Source organism: Aspergillus pseudonomiae (assembly GCF_009193645.1).
Source record: "Aspergillus pseudonomiae strain CBS 119388 unplaced genomic scaffold BDV37scaffold_18, whole genome shotgun sequence".
NCBI classification, from domain to species: domain Eukaryota; kingdom Fungi; phylum Ascomycota; class Eurotiomycetes; order Eurotiales; family Aspergillaceae; genus Aspergillus; species Aspergillus pseudonomiae.
The window spans coordinates 127,665-147,624 of record NW_022476010.1 but is presented as its reverse complement, the minus strand read 5'-3'; the positions used below and the strand labels follow the sequence as shown (position 1 = coordinate 147,624).

The 19,960-nt window shown below is 50.1% G+C and overlaps 10 protein-coding genes across 10 annotated transcripts; 7 read left to right on the top strand and 3 right to left on the bottom strand.

Annotated features, from left to right (window-relative positions):
• Window position 1: 1 nt before the first annotated feature.
• BDV37DRAFT_243339 (uncharacterized protein) lies at window positions 2-1,316 on the bottom strand. The gene is made up of 4 exons (XM_032081427.1): window positions 691-1,316; window positions 476-640; window positions 294-421; window positions 2-223 (listed from the first exon to the last, which is right to left on the bottom strand). Exons 1-4 carry the CDS (start codon window positions 891-893, stop codon window positions 123-125), a joined length of 597 nt encoding a protein of 198 aa, XP_031943491.1. The 5' UTR covers window positions 894-1,316; the 3' UTR covers window positions 2-122.
• A 240-nt stretch (window positions 1,317-1,556) lies between these two features.
• Window positions 1,557-3,933, top strand: manF (putative endo-1,4-beta-mannosidase). The gene is made up of 4 exons (XM_032091054.1): window positions 1,557-2,292; window positions 2,351-3,142; window positions 3,190-3,318; window positions 3,377-3,933. The coding sequence occupies exons 1-4, from the start codon at window positions 2,127-2,129 to the stop codon at window positions 3,673-3,675; spliced, it is 1,386 nt and encodes a 461-aa protein (XP_031943489.1). The 5' UTR covers window positions 1,557-2,126; the 3' UTR covers window positions 3,676-3,933.
• BDV37DRAFT_243335 (uncharacterized protein) lies at window positions 3,658-3,933 on the top strand. Its single transcript, XM_032081426.1, has one exon. The coding sequence runs from the start codon at window positions 3,721-3,723 to the stop codon at window positions 3,904-3,906; it is 186 nt and encodes a 61-aa protein (XP_031943490.1). The 5' UTR covers window positions 3,658-3,720; the 3' UTR covers window positions 3,907-3,933.
• A 634-nt stretch (window positions 3,934-4,567) lies between these two features.
• Window positions 4,568-6,218, bottom strand: gcy1 (putative glycerol dehydrogenase Gcy1). Its single transcript, XM_032091053.1, has 3 exons — window positions 5,831-6,218; window positions 5,642-5,770; window positions 4,568-5,579 (listed from the first exon to the last, which is right to left on the bottom strand). The coding sequence occupies exons 1-3, from the start codon at window positions 5,851-5,853 to the stop codon at window positions 4,835-4,837; spliced, it is 897 nt and encodes a 298-aa protein (XP_031943488.1). The 5' UTR covers window positions 5,854-6,218; the 3' UTR covers window positions 4,568-4,834.
• A 360-nt stretch (window positions 6,219-6,578) lies between these two features.
• On the top strand, window positions 6,579-8,690 carry BDV37DRAFT_243331 (uncharacterized protein). Its single transcript, XM_032081425.1, has 2 exons — window positions 6,579-6,730; window positions 6,790-8,690. The coding sequence occupies exons 1-2, from the start codon at window positions 6,678-6,680 to the stop codon at window positions 8,102-8,104; spliced, it is 1,368 nt and encodes a 455-aa protein (XP_031943487.1). The 5' UTR covers window positions 6,579-6,677; the 3' UTR covers window positions 8,105-8,690.
• Window positions 8,691-9,618: 928 nt separating this feature from the next.
• Window positions 9,619-10,782, top strand: BDV37DRAFT_281079 (elongation factor Tu; the record flags this gene model as incomplete). The annotated part of the gene is made up of 1 exon (XM_032086739.1): window positions 9,619-10,782. The coding sequence occupies one exon, from the start codon at window positions 9,619-9,621 to the stop codon at window positions 10,780-10,782; it is 1,164 nt and encodes a 387-aa protein (XP_031943486.1).
• A 1,330-nt stretch (window positions 10,783-12,112) lies between these two features.
• On the top strand, window positions 12,113-13,626 carry cbhC (putative cellobiohydrolase; the record flags this gene model as incomplete). The annotated part of the gene is made up of 6 exons (XM_032086738.1): window positions 12,113-12,384; window positions 12,441-12,688; window positions 12,760-12,897; window positions 12,953-13,210; window positions 13,284-13,525; window positions 13,582-13,626. The coding sequence occupies 6 exons, from the start codon at window positions 12,113-12,115 to the stop codon at window positions 13,624-13,626; spliced, it is 1,203 nt and encodes a 400-aa protein (XP_031943485.1).
• Window positions 13,627-14,747: 1,121 nt separating this feature from the next.
• Window positions 14,748-16,360, top strand: BDV37DRAFT_292389 (uncharacterized protein; the record flags this gene model as incomplete). Its single annotated transcript, XM_032089173.1, has 3 exons — window positions 14,748-15,066; window positions 15,341-15,778; window positions 15,839-16,360. The coding sequence occupies 3 exons, from the start codon at window positions 14,748-14,750 to the stop codon at window positions 15,925-15,927; spliced, it is 846 nt and encodes a 281-aa protein (XP_031943484.1). The 3' UTR covers window positions 15,928-16,360.
• Window positions 16,361-17,157: 797 nt separating this feature from the next.
• Window positions 17,158-18,121, top strand: BDV37DRAFT_281076 (casein kinase II subunit beta; the record flags this gene model as incomplete). Its single annotated transcript, XM_032086737.1, has 2 exons — window positions 17,158-17,574; window positions 17,630-18,121. 2 exons carry the CDS (start codon window positions 17,158-17,160, stop codon window positions 18,119-18,121), a joined length of 909 nt encoding a protein of 302 aa, XP_031943483.1.
• Window positions 18,122-18,548: 427 nt separating this feature from the next.
• On the bottom strand, window positions 18,549-19,828 carry BDV37DRAFT_68072 (arylformamidase). Its single transcript, XM_032091051.1, has 2 exons — window positions 19,494-19,828; window positions 18,549-19,416 (listed from the first exon to the last, which is right to left on the bottom strand). The coding sequence occupies exons 1-2, from the start codon at window positions 19,589-19,591 to the stop codon at window positions 18,630-18,632; spliced, it is 885 nt and encodes a 294-aa protein (XP_031943482.1). The 5' UTR covers window positions 19,592-19,828; the 3' UTR covers window positions 18,549-18,629.
• Between the last annotated feature and the right edge of the window lie 132 nt (window positions 19,829-19,960).

The following is a 19,960-nucleotide window of genomic DNA, read 5'->3' as shown; positions in this document are numbered from 1 at the left end:
ACTATAATACCCCAAAGAACGGCACAAGAGCTACAACGAGAAGACAAGTATACAACAGAGCGAGGTCACTATTGCAACCAATACAGTTCACAGAAACCTGCAGATCCCACCAAGACATATACTTAGATAGCCACGACGCTGACCCAAAAGCGAGTATCATCGTACTTGTACTTCTCGTTGCTGTCAATCTGCTGCTGGATCCACTGGACGGCGGACTTGTAGGCTATAAATTGATTTCATCAGCTTCTGCTCCAGGGTGTCATCAACATATCAATTGAATAATTATAACATACTATTGATATCCGCAGTGTTGGGGTTAGCAAGACCAGAAGCACCGTTGCGGTGTCCGGCGAACCACTTATCGTAGCCGTAGTAGTTCTGGCAATCCCAGCGTGAGGCAACGTCGGCGTAGACGTTCGAGCTTTTAAGTATCAGTCAATGCCCCAGCAAAGATATCTCAAGAAAAAGAGCTTACTTCATGACAGCTCCATCATTCCATTGGGCTTCCGACTTCCCCTTAAAGCCGTAGCGGTGGGCGCACTCGCGGAGCAAGCCCCAGTTCTGCTTGAACAGACCGAAGTTGGCGGCGTCGTAGGTCTTGCTGTCTCCGTAGGGGTAGTGGGCGGTGTTCATATCCTCACTGATAAGTTTCGTGTTAGAATGACCTACTTGTGGATTGTGCTTTCTTACATTTCGAGCATGGCAATGGCGAGATCAAGGGAGTTACCGCCCGCTTGGATGATGGCCTTCTTGCGGGCTCCGAGGCCAGAGACGGTGTATTGTCCGCGATCAGCCCTCTTATCGAGGGAAACTTCGAGAGAGGCATCGGGAGTTGGAGCGGCCAGCACTCCAGTGGCGGAGATAGCGGCAATGCAGGGAATGAAGAACTTCATCTTGATAGATGTAGAAAAGAAAGACTTATAAACGAATGACTATGTCTCCGGGACTTGTTTGAATTGAAAGAATGTTTTGAGAATGAAGGTACGCTGTAGGGTTTTATATTCACGTCTAAATAGACTATATCATGACTCTTAATGGAGGTCCTGAGATGGTCAGTCTTTCGGCTTCGCAGGACCCCTGGTGCAGCCTTTGTTCTAGAACGGCTATTCCACATTTTCCGTGCCTAAAGTGTGGTTCAGTTGAGTCAGTGGCGTATCGTGTAGGACTACCTTCATTTCGTGGCTGTTGAAAGTGTGGTGGTGGCCGCGATTCTGAGACAGATGAGTTCTGAGGGTTGTATCTCTTTCCTAGCCCTAATCGTTGTATAGTCTTCTTGAGTTCCTTTCTCGAAAGGAAACGGTCCCTTGGGCAGGGAAAGACCAAGGCAAGTGTTTCAGGATAATGAACGCTGGGACCATCTCATATCATGTCCATGGCGCTGTACCAATCATCGTCTCGGCTTCCTCGGGAGCCGACGTTTGCCGGCTGTGGCATGAGGTTACTCTCTATACCGTGCCGTTTTTGTCTTTGAACTTGATTCTTTCTTTTTATTTCTTGGTGGATGCTTTCTATAAGTGTGTGATTAGAAATATAGCCTTCGTATAGTTGCTTTGACTTGTGATTAGCCTTTGTTCCAGGTGCATTAGACTGGTATGGGGTTAACGCCTGTCTATTCTTGGGGTCTGCCTGTTCGACATCCTCTCCAAAACATACTTTCGGCTTAGAAAACTAGCGACTCACTAGTTTAACATGTGCGACGCAGGGACCAGACGGAACTGACCCAGAATAAATTAATCGATCCTCTCAGAGCTCTAAGAGTATCAAACTAAGACAATCCTTGCCTAAACGGACAAGGAAGAAGGGTCCGCTTCGGCACCCGCTCCCATGGAACTTACTCCGCCATGTGGATTCTACTGAACAAAAACACGACAAAACAGCTTGAAGCAGAACATTGAATGCGTCAATTGATACTAACTCCGATGGAATCCAGAGAGGATGACAGCGTTTCCTAATTTCTCAAGGTTTCAAGGAGTCGTGGATAGTCTCGGCTTGACAGATGCATCGGCCGAGCAAACTATAAAGCAGCTCGCGATGGCCTCGAGTCCATGCCTTTCCGCTCGACAAAACGATAACTTTCCTTAAATCCTTTCATTCATTCGTTTCCTTCTTTTCGCTCTTTTCTCGCAATGCGTTCCTTTTCGTCTATCGCACTCCTGTCTGTGGTGGGAGCTGCGTCGGCCCAGGCTGGTCCTTGGGCCCAGTGTGGAGGCAAGTCCTTCTCCGGCTCATCTGCGTGTCCTTCGGGATGGACATGCGAGGAGCTGAACGAGTGGTTTAGCCAGTGTGTACCTGGTGAGAGAATACCAACTTGCCCGTGCCAAGAACAAACGAGATCTAACCCATATTCAAGGCGCCGCGTCCACGACCGCCGCCGTGTCGAGCATTCCCACTCCGTCTGTCACTCCTTCGGTGTCCATTACTGCATCCGTCAGCACGGGCATCAACAAGTCAATTTCGACAGCGTCGAAGTCTACTCCCCTGCCGTCTTCGTCGTCCGCCTCGCCAACCCCTCGCCCGACGGGCAGCGGGTCCTTCGCCAAGGCGGATGGAGCGCAGTTCTCGATTGACGGCGAGACCAAGTACTTCGCCGGCACAAACGCCTACTGGCTCCCATTCCAAATGAACGATGCGGACATCGACGCTGTGTTCGATCATTTGGAGCAAACCGGATTAAAGATCCTTCGTGTCTGGGGCTTCAACGATGTAAACACCGCTCCCAGCCCCGGAACGGTCTACTTCCAGCTCCACGACAAGGCCAAGGGCACTTCCACCATCAACACCGGCAAAGACGGCCTCCAGCGTCTGGACTATGTGGTTGCTGCCGCCGAGAAGCACGGCGTCAAACTCATCATTCCTTTCGTGAACAGCTGGGACGACTACGGTGGATTTAACGCATATGTCACTGCCTACGGCGGCAGCAAGACGGAGTGGTTCACCAACGAGAAGATCCAGAGCGTGTACCAGGCCTATATCAAGGCCGTTGTCTCTCGGTACAGGAACTCTCCGGCCATCTTCGCTTGGGAGCTGGGCAATGAGCCTCGCTGCAACGGATGCAGCCCTGACGTGATCCACGGTTGGGCCACCAAGACCAGTGCCTACATCAAGTCTCTGGATCCCAACCACATGGTCGCCTTGGGTGATGGTACGTATGTTGCTCATGTAGTAAAATATGACTAATTGTTTATATAGAGGGCATGGGCTTGACCATTGGCTCGGATCAGTCGTACCCATACTCCACCACCGAAGGAAACGACTTCGAGAAGAATCTTGCTATCCCGGACATTGACTTCGGAACGCTCCACCTTTACACCACTGACTGTGAGTGACTACCATGGTATACATGAGCCAAGAAATGAACTCTGACCCGATATTACAGGGGGTATCAAGGACAACGCCTGGGGTAATGGATGGGTTGAGAACCACGCGAAGGCCTGCAAGGCTGCCGGCAAGCCATGTCTGTTCGAGGAATATGGCATGAAGGGCAATCATTGCACCGACGAACTGAAGTGGCAAAAGACCTCGCTGAGCTCGGGCACCGCCGCCGATCTGTTCTGGCAGTATGGTCAGAAGCTGTCCACGGGCGAGTCTCCCAACGATCAGTACACCATCTACTACGGCACCGATGACTGGAAGTGCGCCGTTATGGACCACATGGACGATGTCAACAAGAACTAAGTAGGCGCGACGATTCTATGAGTGGTCGATGGTGACTGTACGGTTATGGAATTATTTGTTCCTGTCATGTCGGTTTTGGATCGTCTGCTCTGCTTCTTCTATCATTCTCTTCTGCCTTCCCTGAGGATCGCTTTTGATATATGTTTTGCTCTTTCGGGTGCAGCAACTCTGCTACCCAGTCTGAATGTCAGATTGGAGGTATCCATAGCCCATAAGCAATTTACTTTTTAGAATTCAGAAAGCAATCCTCGCGAAGGCTGGATTGATACCATAGTCTATATCCATGTAATCTACTTCAGCACTATGCTCAGTTCGAACCCGTCGCTGCCTTACCGCTTAGCTTTAATGTGTATTTCTTCAGTTTGTGTCCAATTATCTCAACCGGGGGGGGGGGGGGTTACCGTGACTAGATATATAAAATCTAACTTCCCATTATACAGTCTGGACAAGAACATAGTCCTAATTAGCCGATACTTGGAAACACTGTGGGGATTGATCCACCAGGGGGATCAACACCTGGTATAAAAGACCACATATATCCCACTCAGGCTATGATCGCCCCCACTGGGACACCTGGCAGGCATCAGCCTCGTTCTAATTCTTCTCATATCATCTTTTTGACTACCTTGGCGTCTTGAAAGTTGGCTGTTCATCCATTGCGGATACATAAACAACCATGAGCATCCGGATCGAGAGAAAGAGGTCATGAACTTGGATTAAGAGGAACTTGAGTACTATTATCTTGTTACATTTAGCCAGGTATATTGAAATATTCAACGTTGATATCGCTGCTCTTCTTTCGACGCTGTCATTGTGAGGATATGAATCTAGTCACAGCCGAGAATATCGAAGACTGATCATCTGATAGAGAAACAGAAATTTTGTTTGTGTGATGCGGTACTGCAGACGGATCAGCCAATTTCACAAATGGCATCTCAGCGAGACAATCCCCACGATGCTTTAGATAGTGAGTATTCTCCTATTTAACAGTTGATATCAGCCTAACATACAAAGATACACAGGGGGTGCATATCTTGAATTGGCTATCTAGAAGATGTTGATTAATTGGGGGTTATGGATGACTTTGTATATACAATTCAAATTCGGGGATATCTATACTCTAAATGCCATGGGGCCGTTATAATCACAATATCAAAATCTACTCATCATCACCAAAGAAGACCTTGATAGGAAGCCAGCTATCACCGCAGACCTTAAACCGATCCTTCAAGTTATCGAGCTGAGCGACCTCCTCATCGGTCAGGTTCCATCCATCCAGCTCAAAGTTCCCATCAATGCGCTCCTTGCTCACCGACTTCGGGATCACACTCCACCCCTTCTGGATACCCCACTGCAGCAGACACTGCTGGGGGGTCTTACCCTTCTTCTCGGCAAGCTGCAGCAGCGTAGGGTCCTTGTACAGAGGCGAGTTGGTTGACCCGAGACAAGAGTACCCGGTCGAGTGAATGCCCTTGGAGGTATTGTAGGCCACCAGCTTGGGGGAGGGGTTGTTGGGGTGCAGCTCGATCTGGTTGACGGCGGGGACGATCTTCGTGCTGGGGTCGTTGAGGAGCTTCTCGAGGTTCTTGATGCCGAAGTTCGAGACCCCAATGTTGCGGACCTTGCCGGTGGCGGGGAGCTTCTGCACCTCTTGCCAGGTCTTGATGAAGTCCCAGTCCGGGAGGTGCTTGGACTTGTCGTTGGGGTCGGTGCTGCTGGGCCAGTGCACAAGGTAGAGGTCCACGTACTCCACGCCTAGGTCCTTCAGGGACGACTCGATGCCCTCGGACACGCGGTGGTGCCAGGTGTTGTCCAGCTTAGTGGTGATCCAGATCTGCTCGCGCGGCACGCCGGAGTCCTTGATGCCTTGGCCGACTTCGGCTTCGTTGCCATAGGCGAGGGCGCTGGTTGGGTTAGTTTTATTGCTTGTACTTCAGGTGGAGTTGGGGCAATTGGGACAACGTACGTGTCAATGTGGCGGTAGCCCTTCAGGAGAGCATTCTTCACGGCTTCGCGCACTTCGTTGGGCTTGGATTGCCAGGTTCCCAGACCAATGGCGGGAATCTTGGCCCCGGTGTTCAGGGTGTAGGTCTTTCTATAGTTTAATTATGTCAATTGATGTTCATTTCCTATACCTAAGGATCTAGGGACTCACTTGGTGTGCTCGAGGCTGGCCATTTTGTGCAATTGAGTAGGGAAAAAGGGTATTTTATTGAAACGTGTCAAGATCAAGAATCAGAACAAGGAATTCAGACAAAGAGCACGAGCGAAAGGTTATAAACGAGGGGTACACAAGACCATTTATAAGCTACCAGAAGAGGCCGAATGTTAGGGCAGGTCCATCCAGCGGCATGATGTCAATTTCCCCTCTAGGGTGGGGAACTGTCTTTCTCCTAGTTCAGTTAAATACCCGATAAGCAATTCAGTTAGCACGCGATTTAAATTGCTCGTATCGGGGGATTATATTTAGTAAGTTTTCCCATACAGACTGGCTGTAACGGAAATTTGAAGGCTCTATATAATTCATATTATATCTATTGAGTTCCGCTGTACGGAGTAGTCACCGTACCTCATAACCATTTGTAGTGTGAAATATATACAGTTTCGGTGTTACTGTGTTATATAGGTAAGATTTTAATACTAAATGATAGCAAAGCACGCCATTACTATATACTGTCTAAATTTATACAATTGGTCAAAGGCTCCACTGTACTCCATTATAAGGAATTTTATATGGCGAATTAGCAAGAATTATGACAGGGCTCAATTGATGGCGACAGTCGCGGTACGAATGTCGAACGGCGGGAACCGGATGGTCACGTGGGGATGACTCGAATGGGCAATGACGCAGTGGCGATCATGTGCTGCACCGCCACGTCGTGCCGTTATCATCAGGCACGCATCCGTCATCTCCTCCATCTCCCTGGATCTCTTATCCATTTCGTAGATGGTTTCCCCATCTTCGTGTCTCGATTAGACTATCTCTCTTCATCAGCATCAGGATGCCGCCTTCCAGCGGGCACCTGCTGCTCCCAAAGTTTTGGAGAGCAGCTAGGTAAGTAAATCACGTATCCACTCCACCCGGACTATATCTCCGTTCTGACGCCGCCCCAGGTTTGCCTACGAGAAGGCCTGCAAAGCCATAAGGACAAAGTTCCCAGAGCAAGTGCAACATGGAGGCCTACGATTCCAGCCAGCTTATGCACGCATAACTCCAAACCAGCCGATCAACCGCGCTGCAGCAATTCGCCAGGCCCGTCGCCGCCACTATTCCACTCGGGCGAGAACCTTCGTTTCTTATCTCCGAACTGGACTGCAGGGCGACCGTGCGGCCTACAAGACATCCCGCGTTGCGTCGAACATCAGCCGTCTTACCTCTCAAGCACCCTTTGCGTCAACTCTTCGCCCAAACTTGACCGGCGGTACTCTCGGCCGTACGGCGGGAGGCTATACTGCAGGGGCCGGCCGGATCGGTGGTGCCCGGTATTTCTCTCATGGCCCAGCTGCACCCGCTCAGGTCATTCAAAATGTATCCATGGGGGTCCGGGCATTCTTCCTTTCAGGACAGAAGGTCCGGTTTGACGGCATTGACGAAGTCAGCGGAAACAAGAAGTACAAAGCCGTGAGCGCCCTTCAAGATCAGGCTGAACGGAAGATGACGGGAATCCCTCGGACTGCACCGGGATCCTTTGTTGACTTCCAGCTCTCCCCTACCATCACCGCTTTTGGTCTGCAGAAGAAGTTTGATCCGTCCGGAGCCTTCGCTTCCGAGACCATCAACTCGGACGGCCTTTTGGACTTCCTCTCTGCCGACTTTGCGCGTGCTCTCAAGGACTTGGCTGCTGTACTCAACGACCTCAAACGCCTGTCCACCCTGGGAGATCTGCCTATCTTGCTTCACGACAAGTCGACGCTCCGGGTGCGATTCCCTGGCTGTGACGCAGCCACTGTCGAACGGCTCTGTGACGAGGTTGGCGTCCAACGAGGGAAGATCATGCAAGACGAGGACTTCGATATTCGTACGGGTGCCGACCTTGCACTTCTCTTCCCCTTTGCCCCCAGTGTTCCCGGGTCACCGGAGACGCTGGATTACCTCTTCTCGAGGGGGGTCTCTGAGTCACAAGCGCCCGAAGCAGTTGATTGGCAGGCTATGATGTCTTCAGAGAACAACACAGAGGCTTCACCGGAGCTTCTCGGAAACTATGGGCCGAAGCTCAGTTTCGAAGATGTAACTATGTTCGGTGAGAATCCATGGCAGCAATCCTCGTCATCTGGGTATTCAAGTATCAATATCAGCGAACTCGGCGACCGCGCATACTTCCATGAGATCACCAGTACCGGGTTCCCTGAGAGTGCTTCTGAATATGAGGGATCGGACGGGTTACATCGATTTCTTGCCGAGTGCAACCGTGCTCCTCCAATTTCTTAGCTAACCGCGTTTCCATGTTCTACACAGGCTTTGACAGTCTTTATTTACTATAATTTCTTTTGTTTATTGTGCGAACAGACACCGTATATCTGAGGTGTGATCAACCCTATTGGCTATTAGTGAAATATATAAATTGAATCATCATTACCTGTATACCTACAAGTTCTTCGTATATCGAGCCCTGCCTTGTATGTACTACTACCCATCCAACTCCAGGTTGACACTTTACCCACTGCAATCCGGGTATAATGCTAGCGCGGTCAGCCTCTATATTGGATCAAACACGTTATGAGCTACAAAGGAACGAACGATCCACTCCAGTGGGAGAAAAGGGAGAAAGTAAAGTAATCGAGCACTGGCGACTCCTTGATACAGGAGTATTGCTCTATTAGCAACGTCAATGAAGTTGACCTTGGTTGATACTAATGTACCAATGATATCCTTCAATAACATTCCTTTCACCAACCAACGATATGAAATGTATGACAATAGACTGAAGTACAGCGTAAAGGAAGATAAACTTCTGTTTATACTATCCCAGACGGAACTACAAGAAATCCGTTTGATTCAGTCCATTACCGTCTCGTAGCTGTCATTATATCCATAACTTCAAACACAATATAATAACTACTTAGTTATACATTACGCTGATAAGTAATCCCTCCCGGGAACTCGGCCCGTCAAGCCGACTCAACCGTCTCCATATAAATTGTTATAATTTCCTGCAGAAACTACTCCGCATCTTGGCGGCGGAGATACACGACTCGCGGACCGAGGATACCTTCACAATCAATTTCAAACGGCGATCAGCAAAACCTAAATACAGTCATCCAAGGTGCCTAGGTACGGGTTGTAGCAATCTTGATGCATTGCCCCGGAAATATTCAGTCGTTCATGGTGAGACGGAGAAATTATGCAGATTGCCGGGATTACAGTCCCATACCTGAAACGGGAGATGTTTAGAGTGCAACTTCTTCCGTCTCATTCAGGAATATCAGTCTTCGTCTACTTGTTTACGGTCATTTTATTTACTTTGTACCAAACCAAGCTGCACTCCTGTGGAGGGTTCACTCTGGTAGGAGAACATGCGTCTTGTTTCTTCCGATGGACGGTACAGCCCCACAAGCTGACGGATCTTCCCGAGTTCGATCGAGATTTAGATCTGACTGGATAAATGCTTGTACCTTCATCCTCTATGATATAGCCCGGCTGTTTTCTAAGACTAACCCAGGAAAAATCAGATCGTTCTGCTCATATTCTAACGATGTTGCATTTATTCTCCTTCCCTGTGGTAGCCATACTAGCTCATCATATGTGCACAAGAAAGAAGGGCATGTTGCCCTCTTCATTATGCTTTGTGGCGTCTGAGGGATCAACACTGCGCACACAGAACAAAATGAAAAAGAGAAAAAACGGCCCCGCATCTATCTCTGACATACAGCTTTCCCCCCACCCTTTTGTCCTAAGACACACTTCTGCTCGCCATCGATACTAGTACATTGGACGCCAGTAACATGTCTTCGAGTAGCAAGCCCTACTTCAACATCAGTACCATTGGTCAAAACGACCATGGTAAGACGACCCTGACGGCTGCCATCACCAAGACGCTGGCCACCAAGTCCAAGACATATGGGGAGATTGCCAACGCGCCTGAGAAGAAAGTCCATGGTACCACCACCTGGGCCGCCCACATCGAGTATGAGACCCAGACGCACTGCTACGGTCAGGTAGACTTCCCGGGGCACGCTGACTACATCAAGAACGTGCTCGGCGGCGCAGTGCAGATGGACGGCGCCATCCTGGTCGTGTCGGCCACGGAGGGCCCGATGCCGCAGACACGCGAGCAGGTTCGACTGGCACGGCAAGCTGGCGTGGCACGCATCGTCGTATTTCTGAACAAGTGCGACATGGTTAATGACCAGCAGCTCGGCCAGGTGGAGACGAAAGTGCGCGAGCTGCTGCGCACGTACGACTTCCCGGGCAATGACGTGCCGATTATCAGGGGCTCGGCGCAGCAGGCGCTGAATGGAGTCGGGGGCGAGCTGGGCGAGCGCGCGATCGTACGTCTAGGGGAGGCGTTGGACGCGTACATCCAGGAGCCAGAGGGAGCGCTGTCTGATCCGTTCTGGATGCCGGTTGAAGAGACTTTCCCACATTCTAGTCGTGGCATGGTGGCCACGGGCCGTGTGGAGCGCGGCGTGATCCGAGTCGGCGACCAAGTAGAGGTCCTGGGCGTCGGCACTACGACCGGGACAGTGTGTATGGGCGTTGAGATGTTCCGCAGGCCGGTAGACATGGCGGAGGCAGGGGAGAACGTGGGTGTCCTGCTACGTGGCATCAAGCGTGAGGACGTGGAGCGCGGTTGCGTGCTGGCCACGCCGGGCACGGCCAGGTGGTGCGCGGATGTCAAAGCGGAAGTGTACGTGCTGGGCGTGGATGAGGGTGGTCGCGCTACACCGTTCCCCAACCACTACCAACCGCAGTTCTACTTCCGTAGGATAGATCTGAAAGGTTCTATCTCGTTTCCGGGGAGTAGGGAAACGGTGAAGCCCGGTGATAACCTGTCCATCACGGTCAACCTGACCGTGCCGATTGCGATGAGAAAAGGCCAGAACTTCATCATCCATGAGGGTGGTAAGATCCTTGGCTTCGGCATTGTTACGTCTATAATCGAGTAATAGCCGCTACTCTCTATTTTTCTCCATAGATGCTTCTCTCACACGCGCACACGCTTCACGTTCTAAACATGTTCGGGGTCTTTTGTTTCTAAAAAGGGCTTATTTAATCCTGCTGAACTGACCTATTGAGGAATAGTGCGGAGAAAACGAAGGTGTGTTGTTAACCAAGCTGGCTAAGGAAGCGAGGCTAAAAATGGCATATATTGTCTTGGGCGATGGAATATAGATGAGGATTTCTATCCTCTAACCCTCTCTTCCTTAGCACCAACCTTATCAATGCACCATTCGAGAAAATACCCAATCCCCTATCGGATCTCCTTCATAGTAGCACCAGGTACGCTTAATGGAGACCTTCAGTTCGGCGAAAAACTCTCCAATAGGGTTCAGATCCGGTAAGTAGGGCACTACCTGTTTTACCCCAGCAGTGGAATATCTACCCAATCCGCTCCGGATAGTGAAACGACTCACGTATGGTCCTTAACTAGTAATGATTTCGGCCCGGAATCCGTCGAGCCGTGGAAGATGCGGGGTGGACAATTCTGTCCGGGGTATATACAAGCAATGTCTAATGCTATTCGTCGTAAACTAATTAAAGTGCAACAATTATAAAGGGGCCACGCCAAATAGTAATCAGCTAGTCCATCTCAATATAAGAAAGGTGATGTAATTGACAGTCGGATAAATTGTAAAGATACTGGTAGATCTCTCGCAAATCGGCATTGCTCTTTGGCCTTCCATCAAGCTGTGGACCAACCTTTGGAAGTGAGGGCCCTTCTAATACTAGAAGTTGTTAGCGTCCGGGACTCACTCTCTCAGGACGGCACGGTAGGGTTTCTTTGCCTATAAAAATTTCCAGACATTGCTTCTGTCATCATGAGATTGTGTTCATGTGGGTCGGCTGTTGTGCAGAACACATAGCCTATTTACACGAGTCCGTGCAACACAAGCTCAATTAAATCTGAACATGTCTCAATCTGCCAGGTACTGCAATAAACAACCACACTAAGCCCTGACAAATGCCGATGGAATGACGATCACCCACTCCGCGCCCGTTCTGGTACGGGGGCTTCCGTCTTGGCTTCTGAAGGAACGACGCCTGCATCTGAAATGAAAAGGATGAAACAGGGTGCCGGAGTTGAAGACCCGGGGTTATTTGTCTTTAGCCGAATTACGTTTCTCCAGTTTTCGGCAATTCCTCTGCATGAAGTTCATTTAGACGGAGAAATGTGTACTATAAAGGGGACTCGATACCCCGTGGTAGTCCAGTACACCAGCTCAGAGTATCGTGGATAACAAGTTACTTCGACCGTTCAGAATGCATACCCCCAACATGCAGGCCCTGTGGGCGCTGTCGCCCTTGCTTTTCTCCGCTGCCAGTGCTCTCCCCCAGGCGAGCGTCACCCCGTCTCCTTCGTCGTCTGTTCCGGCGTCGAGCGCCCCTGCTCCCACGGCGACAGCTGGTGGAAACCCATTCGAAGGATATGACCTCTACGTGAACCCGTACTACAAGTCCGAGGTGGAGAGCCTTGCTATTCCATCCATGACCGGCGAGCTGGCTGAGAAGGCCAGCGCTGCGGCCAACGTTCCGTCTTTCCACTGGCTGTATGATATCTTCCCTTACTCTGAAACTAAAAACAACCACTAATAGACAACCCCAGTGACACAACAGCCAAAGTCCCCACAATGGGCGAATTCCTCGAAGATATCAAGAGCAAGAACGACGCCGGCGCGAAGACAGCGGGTATCTTCGTCGTGTACGATCTGCCTGACCGGGACTGCGCGGCGTTGGCCAGTAACGGAGAGTTCCTGATCAGCGACGGTGGAGTCGAGAAGTACAAGGCGTATATTGATTCCATCCGGGAGCAGGTGGAGAAGTACTCGGACACGCAGATCATCCTGGTTATCGGTGAGTCTACACCCAACACACATTCCCAAATGTGGTTTCTTAAGAATATATAACTCACGAACATCTACCAGAGCCCGACAGTCTGGCCAACCTGGTCACCAACCTCAACGTCGAAAAGTGCGCCAACGCCCAGGACGCCTATCTGGAATGTACCGACTACGCCCTGAAGCAGCTGAACCTGCCCAACGTTGCCATGTATCTTGATGCCGGTGCGCACCATCCCCCTACACAATACTCTCAGACCGTCAAGCTAACACCCAACAGGCCACGCAGGATGGCTCGGCTGGCCCGCCAACATCGGCCCTGCAGCCGAGCTGTACGCCTCCGTGTACAAGAACGCAGGGTCCCCCGCCGCCGTGCGCGGTCTGGCCACCAACGTCGCAAACTACAACGCCTGGTCCATCGACACATGTCCTTCCTACACCCAGGGCAGCCAGGTCTGCGACGAGAAGACCTACATCAACAACTTCGCTCCGCAGCTGAAGAGCGCTGGCTTTGATGCTCACTTCATCGTTGATACGGGTATGTCTTGCATTTATCCTTTGCATTTATCTTCCACATGGACTCAAATCCGCTAACAAAACAAATCACACAGGCCGCAACGGAAACCAACCCACTGGCCAAAGCCAATGGGGCGACTGGTGCAACGTGAAGAACACCGGATTCGGTGTGCGTCCGACCACCGAGACGGGCGATGAGCTCGTCGACGCTTTCGTCTGGGTTAAGCCCGGTGGTGAGAGCGACGGCACCTCCGATACCTCTGCGGAGCGCTATGATGCGCACTGCGGATATGCTGATGCCTTGACACCTGCTCCTGAGGCTGGTACTTGGTTCCAGGTTAGTAACGTTGAAGAGTATTTGTCTAGAGGCGCGATGCTAATATGGCTCTGCAGGCCTATTTCGAACAGTTGGTTGAGAATGCCAACCCCTCTTTGTAAGATGGGTCTGGGGTTGAGAGATTGAGGTTGATGAGTCTGGGATTTATGTTTGGGTAGATTAAGTATAGGGAAATGCTGTTAAGGGAAATGATACTATGTTTTTGTTTTGCTTCGACGAAGAGGTTCTGGGGACAAAGAGCTGGTGGGACTCTTACTACTTGGTCTGTTGTGTCTAAGTAAAGATAAAATAGTACTATTCTGGATAGGTCTAACTGTGATGGGCTTGACATGGTATGGTATAGATTGTCTGTAGGTTGGATTCTGGGAGATGGTAGTTAATAAACTACGAACCAGTGCCTAGGGTGGTAAGAAATGTACAGTTGACTGTTACGCATAATATAGGGAGCCATTTACAAGAAGGTAGAGGAGGACAATGAACGCAGATGAACAGTATCAATATAGAGACCGTGCTGCGTCAGGTTCTTTAGTAGTTTAGGGCTTCTCATTCATTAAATCATTCTATCCACTGCGATCCACTGCGATCCACTGCGGACAGAAGTGGAACATACTGTCAATCACTGTATTAAGCAATGTGAGTCCTAACCAGTGAATGGCGAGACAAAGAACTGCATGCTGATCATCTTCACTTGCCAATACCCAGTAGCGAAAAAGGCAGCACAACACTGTCGCTGCTGTCACCTAGAAGGCTATTTAAGGGCCGCTGCTTTCTTTATCTGGACCTTCAATGGATAACCTACAACATACCTCTTCTTCTGCCTTATTATCATTACTTTATCAATAACAATATCTTTTCGCATAAACCCACTTCTACACCATTCCAACAAGTATTATACGACCGCAAACTAGCCATGGAGGTAACAACGTTGGCTGCAATGATGCGGCAGCAGTTTGATGGCCTCAACCAGAACATCAACCAGCGGGTCGACAACCTACAGGAGTCCTTGAACACACGAGTGGACAACTTGCAGTGCATCCTGTTTCAGCAGAAAAATGAGCTGCACGATTCCTTGACCAGACGTATCGACGAGACCATAGACCGGCGGTCCACGGAGTTACAGGAGACCTTGCTTCAGCGCTCGAGCCAGTTAGAGGAGGATGAGACTCTGCTTCAACGGTCCAATGACTTACAAAGCTTTTTGACTCATCGTTTGGATGACACTATGGCCCAGCGAACGGAGGCATTGCAGAAGAACTTGGTCCAGGAGATGGTCAAGTTCTATAAAAGTGCCATTCAACCACAGTTTCATCGAATACACAAGGACCTCGCAGCTCGTGATAAAGATATCAAACGAGAGTTCCAGAGTGTCAACGAGCGATTCGATCGCGTGGATGCCAGGTTCCATACCTTGGAGATGGATATGAAAGGAGGATTCAACAGCGTCAACAAACAGTTTACTCACATGGAGAACCGGTTTGATAGAGTTGAGACCAAGGTGGAAGGACTGGAAGCCAGAATGAGCAGCGTCGAAGCCAAAGTGGGTCAACTGGAAACCAGGCTGGATAGGGTCGAAACCAAGGGGGATCGTTTGGAGGTCCAGATGGGTAATTTTGAGAGAATCCTCCGGAACTCCAAAATCGCCTTCCTCAACCAGCGTATCCTTCCGATACAGATGTATGACCAGGAAGGATCACCAATACCTATCCCAGTGGCCTCTCTTCCCACTACGGCACTGGCGTTCTATCACCTGAAGGAGAGCAAACATTGTATGTTGTCACCTGTAAATCACTATAATGTGATACTAACACCGTGAAGGGTCCAAGTTGAGGAACCTCATCGAATACTATCAACTGCAAGAAGAGGCAACCCAGGCAACTGCAGATTATGATGACTCATTCGCAGGCACTAAGCTGAAGTATACAGCACAGGAGCTGGAGCGCGCTATCTCGTCGAACGCATGGGGCGCTGTTGTTGTATTAGGTGGACGTATTGGTATTGACTGTGATGCACTCCATGACCGAGTCATACAGGTACAATTCCATTCCCAGAAAAACGTTTCATCTAAGCGAGACGCAAGCGATATGAGCACAAGCAAGCGGGCCGCCAAAACACACTGCCCATTGTCTGACCGAGTCCGACCTGTCTCTGGAGCACAACAAGACACAGATGTACGTGAGCCATCTGTCGTTAGCAGGATATATAGTGAGGTTGACTCAGAGAAGTTCAAGCAGTCTCTTGACCCCCGAATTGGGGGTAACGAGCCCCTCGTTACGCCTGTCTCAAAACATGACTTGAACTGTTCTGAGTCAAAAGGCGGTTCCAATTATTCTCTCTTCTACAGTGACACGGAGATTGCGAGGTCTTCATCGCAGCAAACAGAGACAGAGTGCGTCGAGGAATGAATATTGCCGGACTCGGGAGGTAGGTAGGAGCCGCTGGCACAATTAGATAGCCTAGATATAGCCTAGATGAGTTCCTCAAGCTTGGAGATGGTTCCGACACGTTAAACATGCAAAGCTACAATGAGCTCTCTTCACTAGATAGCATGATTAGGAATCTCAATTCGAAAGACAAATACTAGTAGTGTTATCCATATGACGTCCATTGTTTATCCATACAGGAGACGCCAATTCTCAGGAGATGCCATCTCTCGGTGGAATATTGCGACATAAAATGCAGATAGAGTCCCAGCCTAGGATACGAAGTCCATTCGCCGTGGCTGATGGTAGTAATCTTGTGTTTAGATGCAGTGCATTCTGACCAGCTGAGGTACATAGCAGTAGTCGGTAAGACCTCCTTACTAGATCAGTGCTCTATCTAACAAGCTGCTGTAAGATCAGACAGTGGATTATAACTGTAGCCATGACATACTTGACAGTTCAATTGACAGGATTCAGCCATATTGAACAAAATCGCCCTGTCTACCTAGTGTGATGGCGACCCCAGATCACCAAGGCGGTGATTGAAAGCACGGACAATAACCTCACCGCCAACCCCGCGCTAATCCCGTAGAGGATAATCCACTGATAACAGTAGGAACGGCGTGCGGAAGAGACACACACTGCACCCACTCAAGAATCCCACGACCCTTGACGTTTCTCCGTACTATTGCTCGAGCTGTGACCGTGGAGTCTCCAAGGAAGATTATTCCAGCTGTGTGGTTCTGAGGGTTCTCCTGCTCGGGGTCCGACCCAGTTATCTCTCAGCAACTGCTACAGGCAAAGTCAAGAAAATAATCTTACCTTTAGATCCAGAAACTCGAAACAGAAACTCTTGCCCTTTTCTTGAACGAAACACCGGCAAAATGATGGAGGACTTCAACAGTGAGACTGATAGTGACTATACCAGTTACTGGAGAGATTGGGTGAGTCTTTTCCTAAATTATCCTCGATTGCGCCAATGTGCGACTGGGCGGGGGATTGCGACTTGGTTGTAGGTGGAGGAAGGTGCACGATGATACTGGACGATGCAGTGGCAGTGGCAGTGGCAGTGGCAGTGGCAGTAGCAGCAGGAGGGGTCGGACATTGGGACTTGGAAGGAGAAACACATTTCCGTTTCGGGAAGCGATGCCACTTCTGCTCGACTTCACAGCTCCATGAATCACCTCACCTTTCTGCGTCTGCATTCTAAAGATGGCGTCTCCCTCGCCCAGTCAGCAGCAGTTGGAGCTGTCTAGCACTCCACCTCCACCTTCTGTTGTTCCCAACTACTTTAGAATCGATCCTACTCTTCGCTCCGCTCAGCAGAGACACCCTGTTTACCTGCCGCCGATTTCTGACGAGACAGCTAATTGGCGCACACAGTTCATCTCCTCTCGTGGAAACGAGTACTTCTGCGAAATCGATGAGGAATATTTGACCGATCGCTTTAACCTTACTGGCCTCAACACCGAGGTGCCATACTATCAGTATGCGCTGGATCTGGTGACTGATGTGTTTGATCTGGATGCGGATGACGACCTACGCGAACAAATTGAAAAGTCGGCACGTCATCTCTATGGACTTGTCCATGCAAGATACATCGTCACCACTCGTGGTCTTGCTAAGATGGTATGTACTAACTTGAGAACCACCGCAGTATTATAACTCTCTGACTGAGGTCTAGGTCGACAAGTACAAGAAGGGCGACTTCGGCAAATGCCCCCGTGTTATGTGTGAAGGTCAGCCACTTCTGCCTATGGGCCAGCATGACATCCCAAACATGAGCACTGTCCGGCTTTACTGCCCCAAATGCGAAGACCTTTACAACCCCAAGTCCTCTCGCCATGCTTCCATCGACGGTGCCTATTTTGGAGCTTCTTTCCCTAGCATGCTTTTCCAGGTTTACCCAGGCTTGGCCCCTGAAAAGAGCACCAGCCGTTACGAGCCTCGTATTTACGGATTCAGAGTTCACGCCGCTGCGGCGCTAGCACGCTGGCAGGATCAGTACCGCGAGGACATGAAGACGCGCCTTCGTGATGCTGGGATGGAAGTCACGTACGTCGAAGACGAGGAAGTAGAGGATGACGAGGATGACGACGACGAAGACCAGAGCTTCGATCCGAAGGAGCGGGTTGCGGGTGACGCTGCCTCTGGTCGTATGGATATGGGCATTTGAGTCACCATTCTTCGATTTCTAATGTTCTCTGGTTTTCACGATACCATGCCTTACCCGCTTTTGACCCACCAATCACCCCTCTTCTTATCGCATAAATCATCCCATATCCCGTCCTCCTCTATCTGACATACTTGCCTGCACCTTTCAACTGGGCCTTTCCCTTGATGTGACATGTTCGGCCGTTTCGTTATGGCTTGCTGTTCTCCAACGGTAGGCGTACGAAGAGTTTCTTTCTCTCAGTTCTCTGTACTCTGAATTTATGATGACGAACATGGTGGGCGTTTGAAGCTTTGAAAATGGCTGGTCTAATTTCTTTTCTTCTGATGTTTACTAGTTTCATACACATAATTCGCCTTAGGGAAACGTAATATGAATTGCCAATGCAATTACCATTCCCGTAATATGCACTTCATTTGTACGGGTTACATTTTTGTAGGAGTCCATTGGAGGTCGAACCATTATAAACGGAAACCTCCGTTAAACAGGTGATTAAGACTCTTCAGGCTCTTCATAGGCTACCTCCCAAGTGCTTCTCAATCGCAAAAGCAATAGCCTCCGCGAGTCCTGCTCCCTTCTCCCAGCATTCATCGTGCTCACCTTCTAGGGGCAGCAGCGCAACAGACCTCGGATTTTCCTCAGCCTGCACATCGCGCCACCCAGCTCGAAGGGTAGCATCCATAGCCTCCTGCTGCGGGAAATCCACAAGCGAATCCTTAGACAAGTACGCCAGAATCGCCCACCGCCCAGCCGTCCACCCACCCTCAACACCATCAGCCCCTTTGACCACGGCGGGAGACACAGCATCCCATGCAGCCTCATCGGCCCCAAAAGCCCCCTCCACGATCTGCTGATACGCCGGGATCTCCTTGTGGGTATCCCGGAGTAACTTCAGATCATATATCCCAGCCAAACCGACCACAGACAGCGGACCGTGCGATATGCCAGCATTAAACCGGCCCATCACCGACTGGAACGCCAGCGTAGCGCCACAGCTGTGGCCGACGAGTATATACCGGTCTTCGAACCCATACTTGCGTTGCAGGAAGGCTATGGCCGCTTGCACGTCATTGATATGCTCGGGGTGTTTGGAGCCGCGGTATTCGCGGGAGTTGGTGCTCGACTGGTCCTGGGGGTGGTCCGGATGGGGGCTTAGACGGTAGGAAATAGATGCGAATGCAGTGATGTGCGGGAGGACGTGAGAGTATTCCGAGGAGCTGGTGAGGGTGGATATGGCCGGGTTGGCGAAGTTTATGGCGTCTATGTTTGGATCGCGCCAGGCGCCGCCGTGGATTAAGCTGGATTCATACGGTTAGTAGGCCTATCGATAGTGGATGTGTGGTAAGTTGGACATTTGAGATTGAGAAGTATGTACATTATCCAGTATTTATTGTCGAGCGTCTCTGATAAGGTGGTCACTGTCACTGTTTGGAGGGCGTGGTCTTCGCCATAGTTGAACGTTTCGGTAGGCATTTTTATTAATTGTTTGCAAAAAATGTTAGTGTTAGTTCCCAAGGGAGTATGATGTGAAGAGAGGGCAATGAGGGGAACGGCTTGTTAGTCTTAATGAAGGCTGCTTAGTACTAGTTAGTAGGGTATTCGGCGGAGCAACTAGGAGTATCATGGTCGATAAGCTCAACCTGCGACAAAACAGGGAGATTGCGAGGTGGGATGCCTCGGTCATTATCGGGGAAGATGCGCCCAGAGAATTCCATTCCTTCTGGAAATATTCGCATGGCAGAATATTGAAGACTGATGTTGTTGTTCCCAAAGTGTCCAGACTGATCCCGTGAGGGTCTTGGCGCGCTAATCCTCATCGGGCGCTAGGCGGTGGGAAATTGA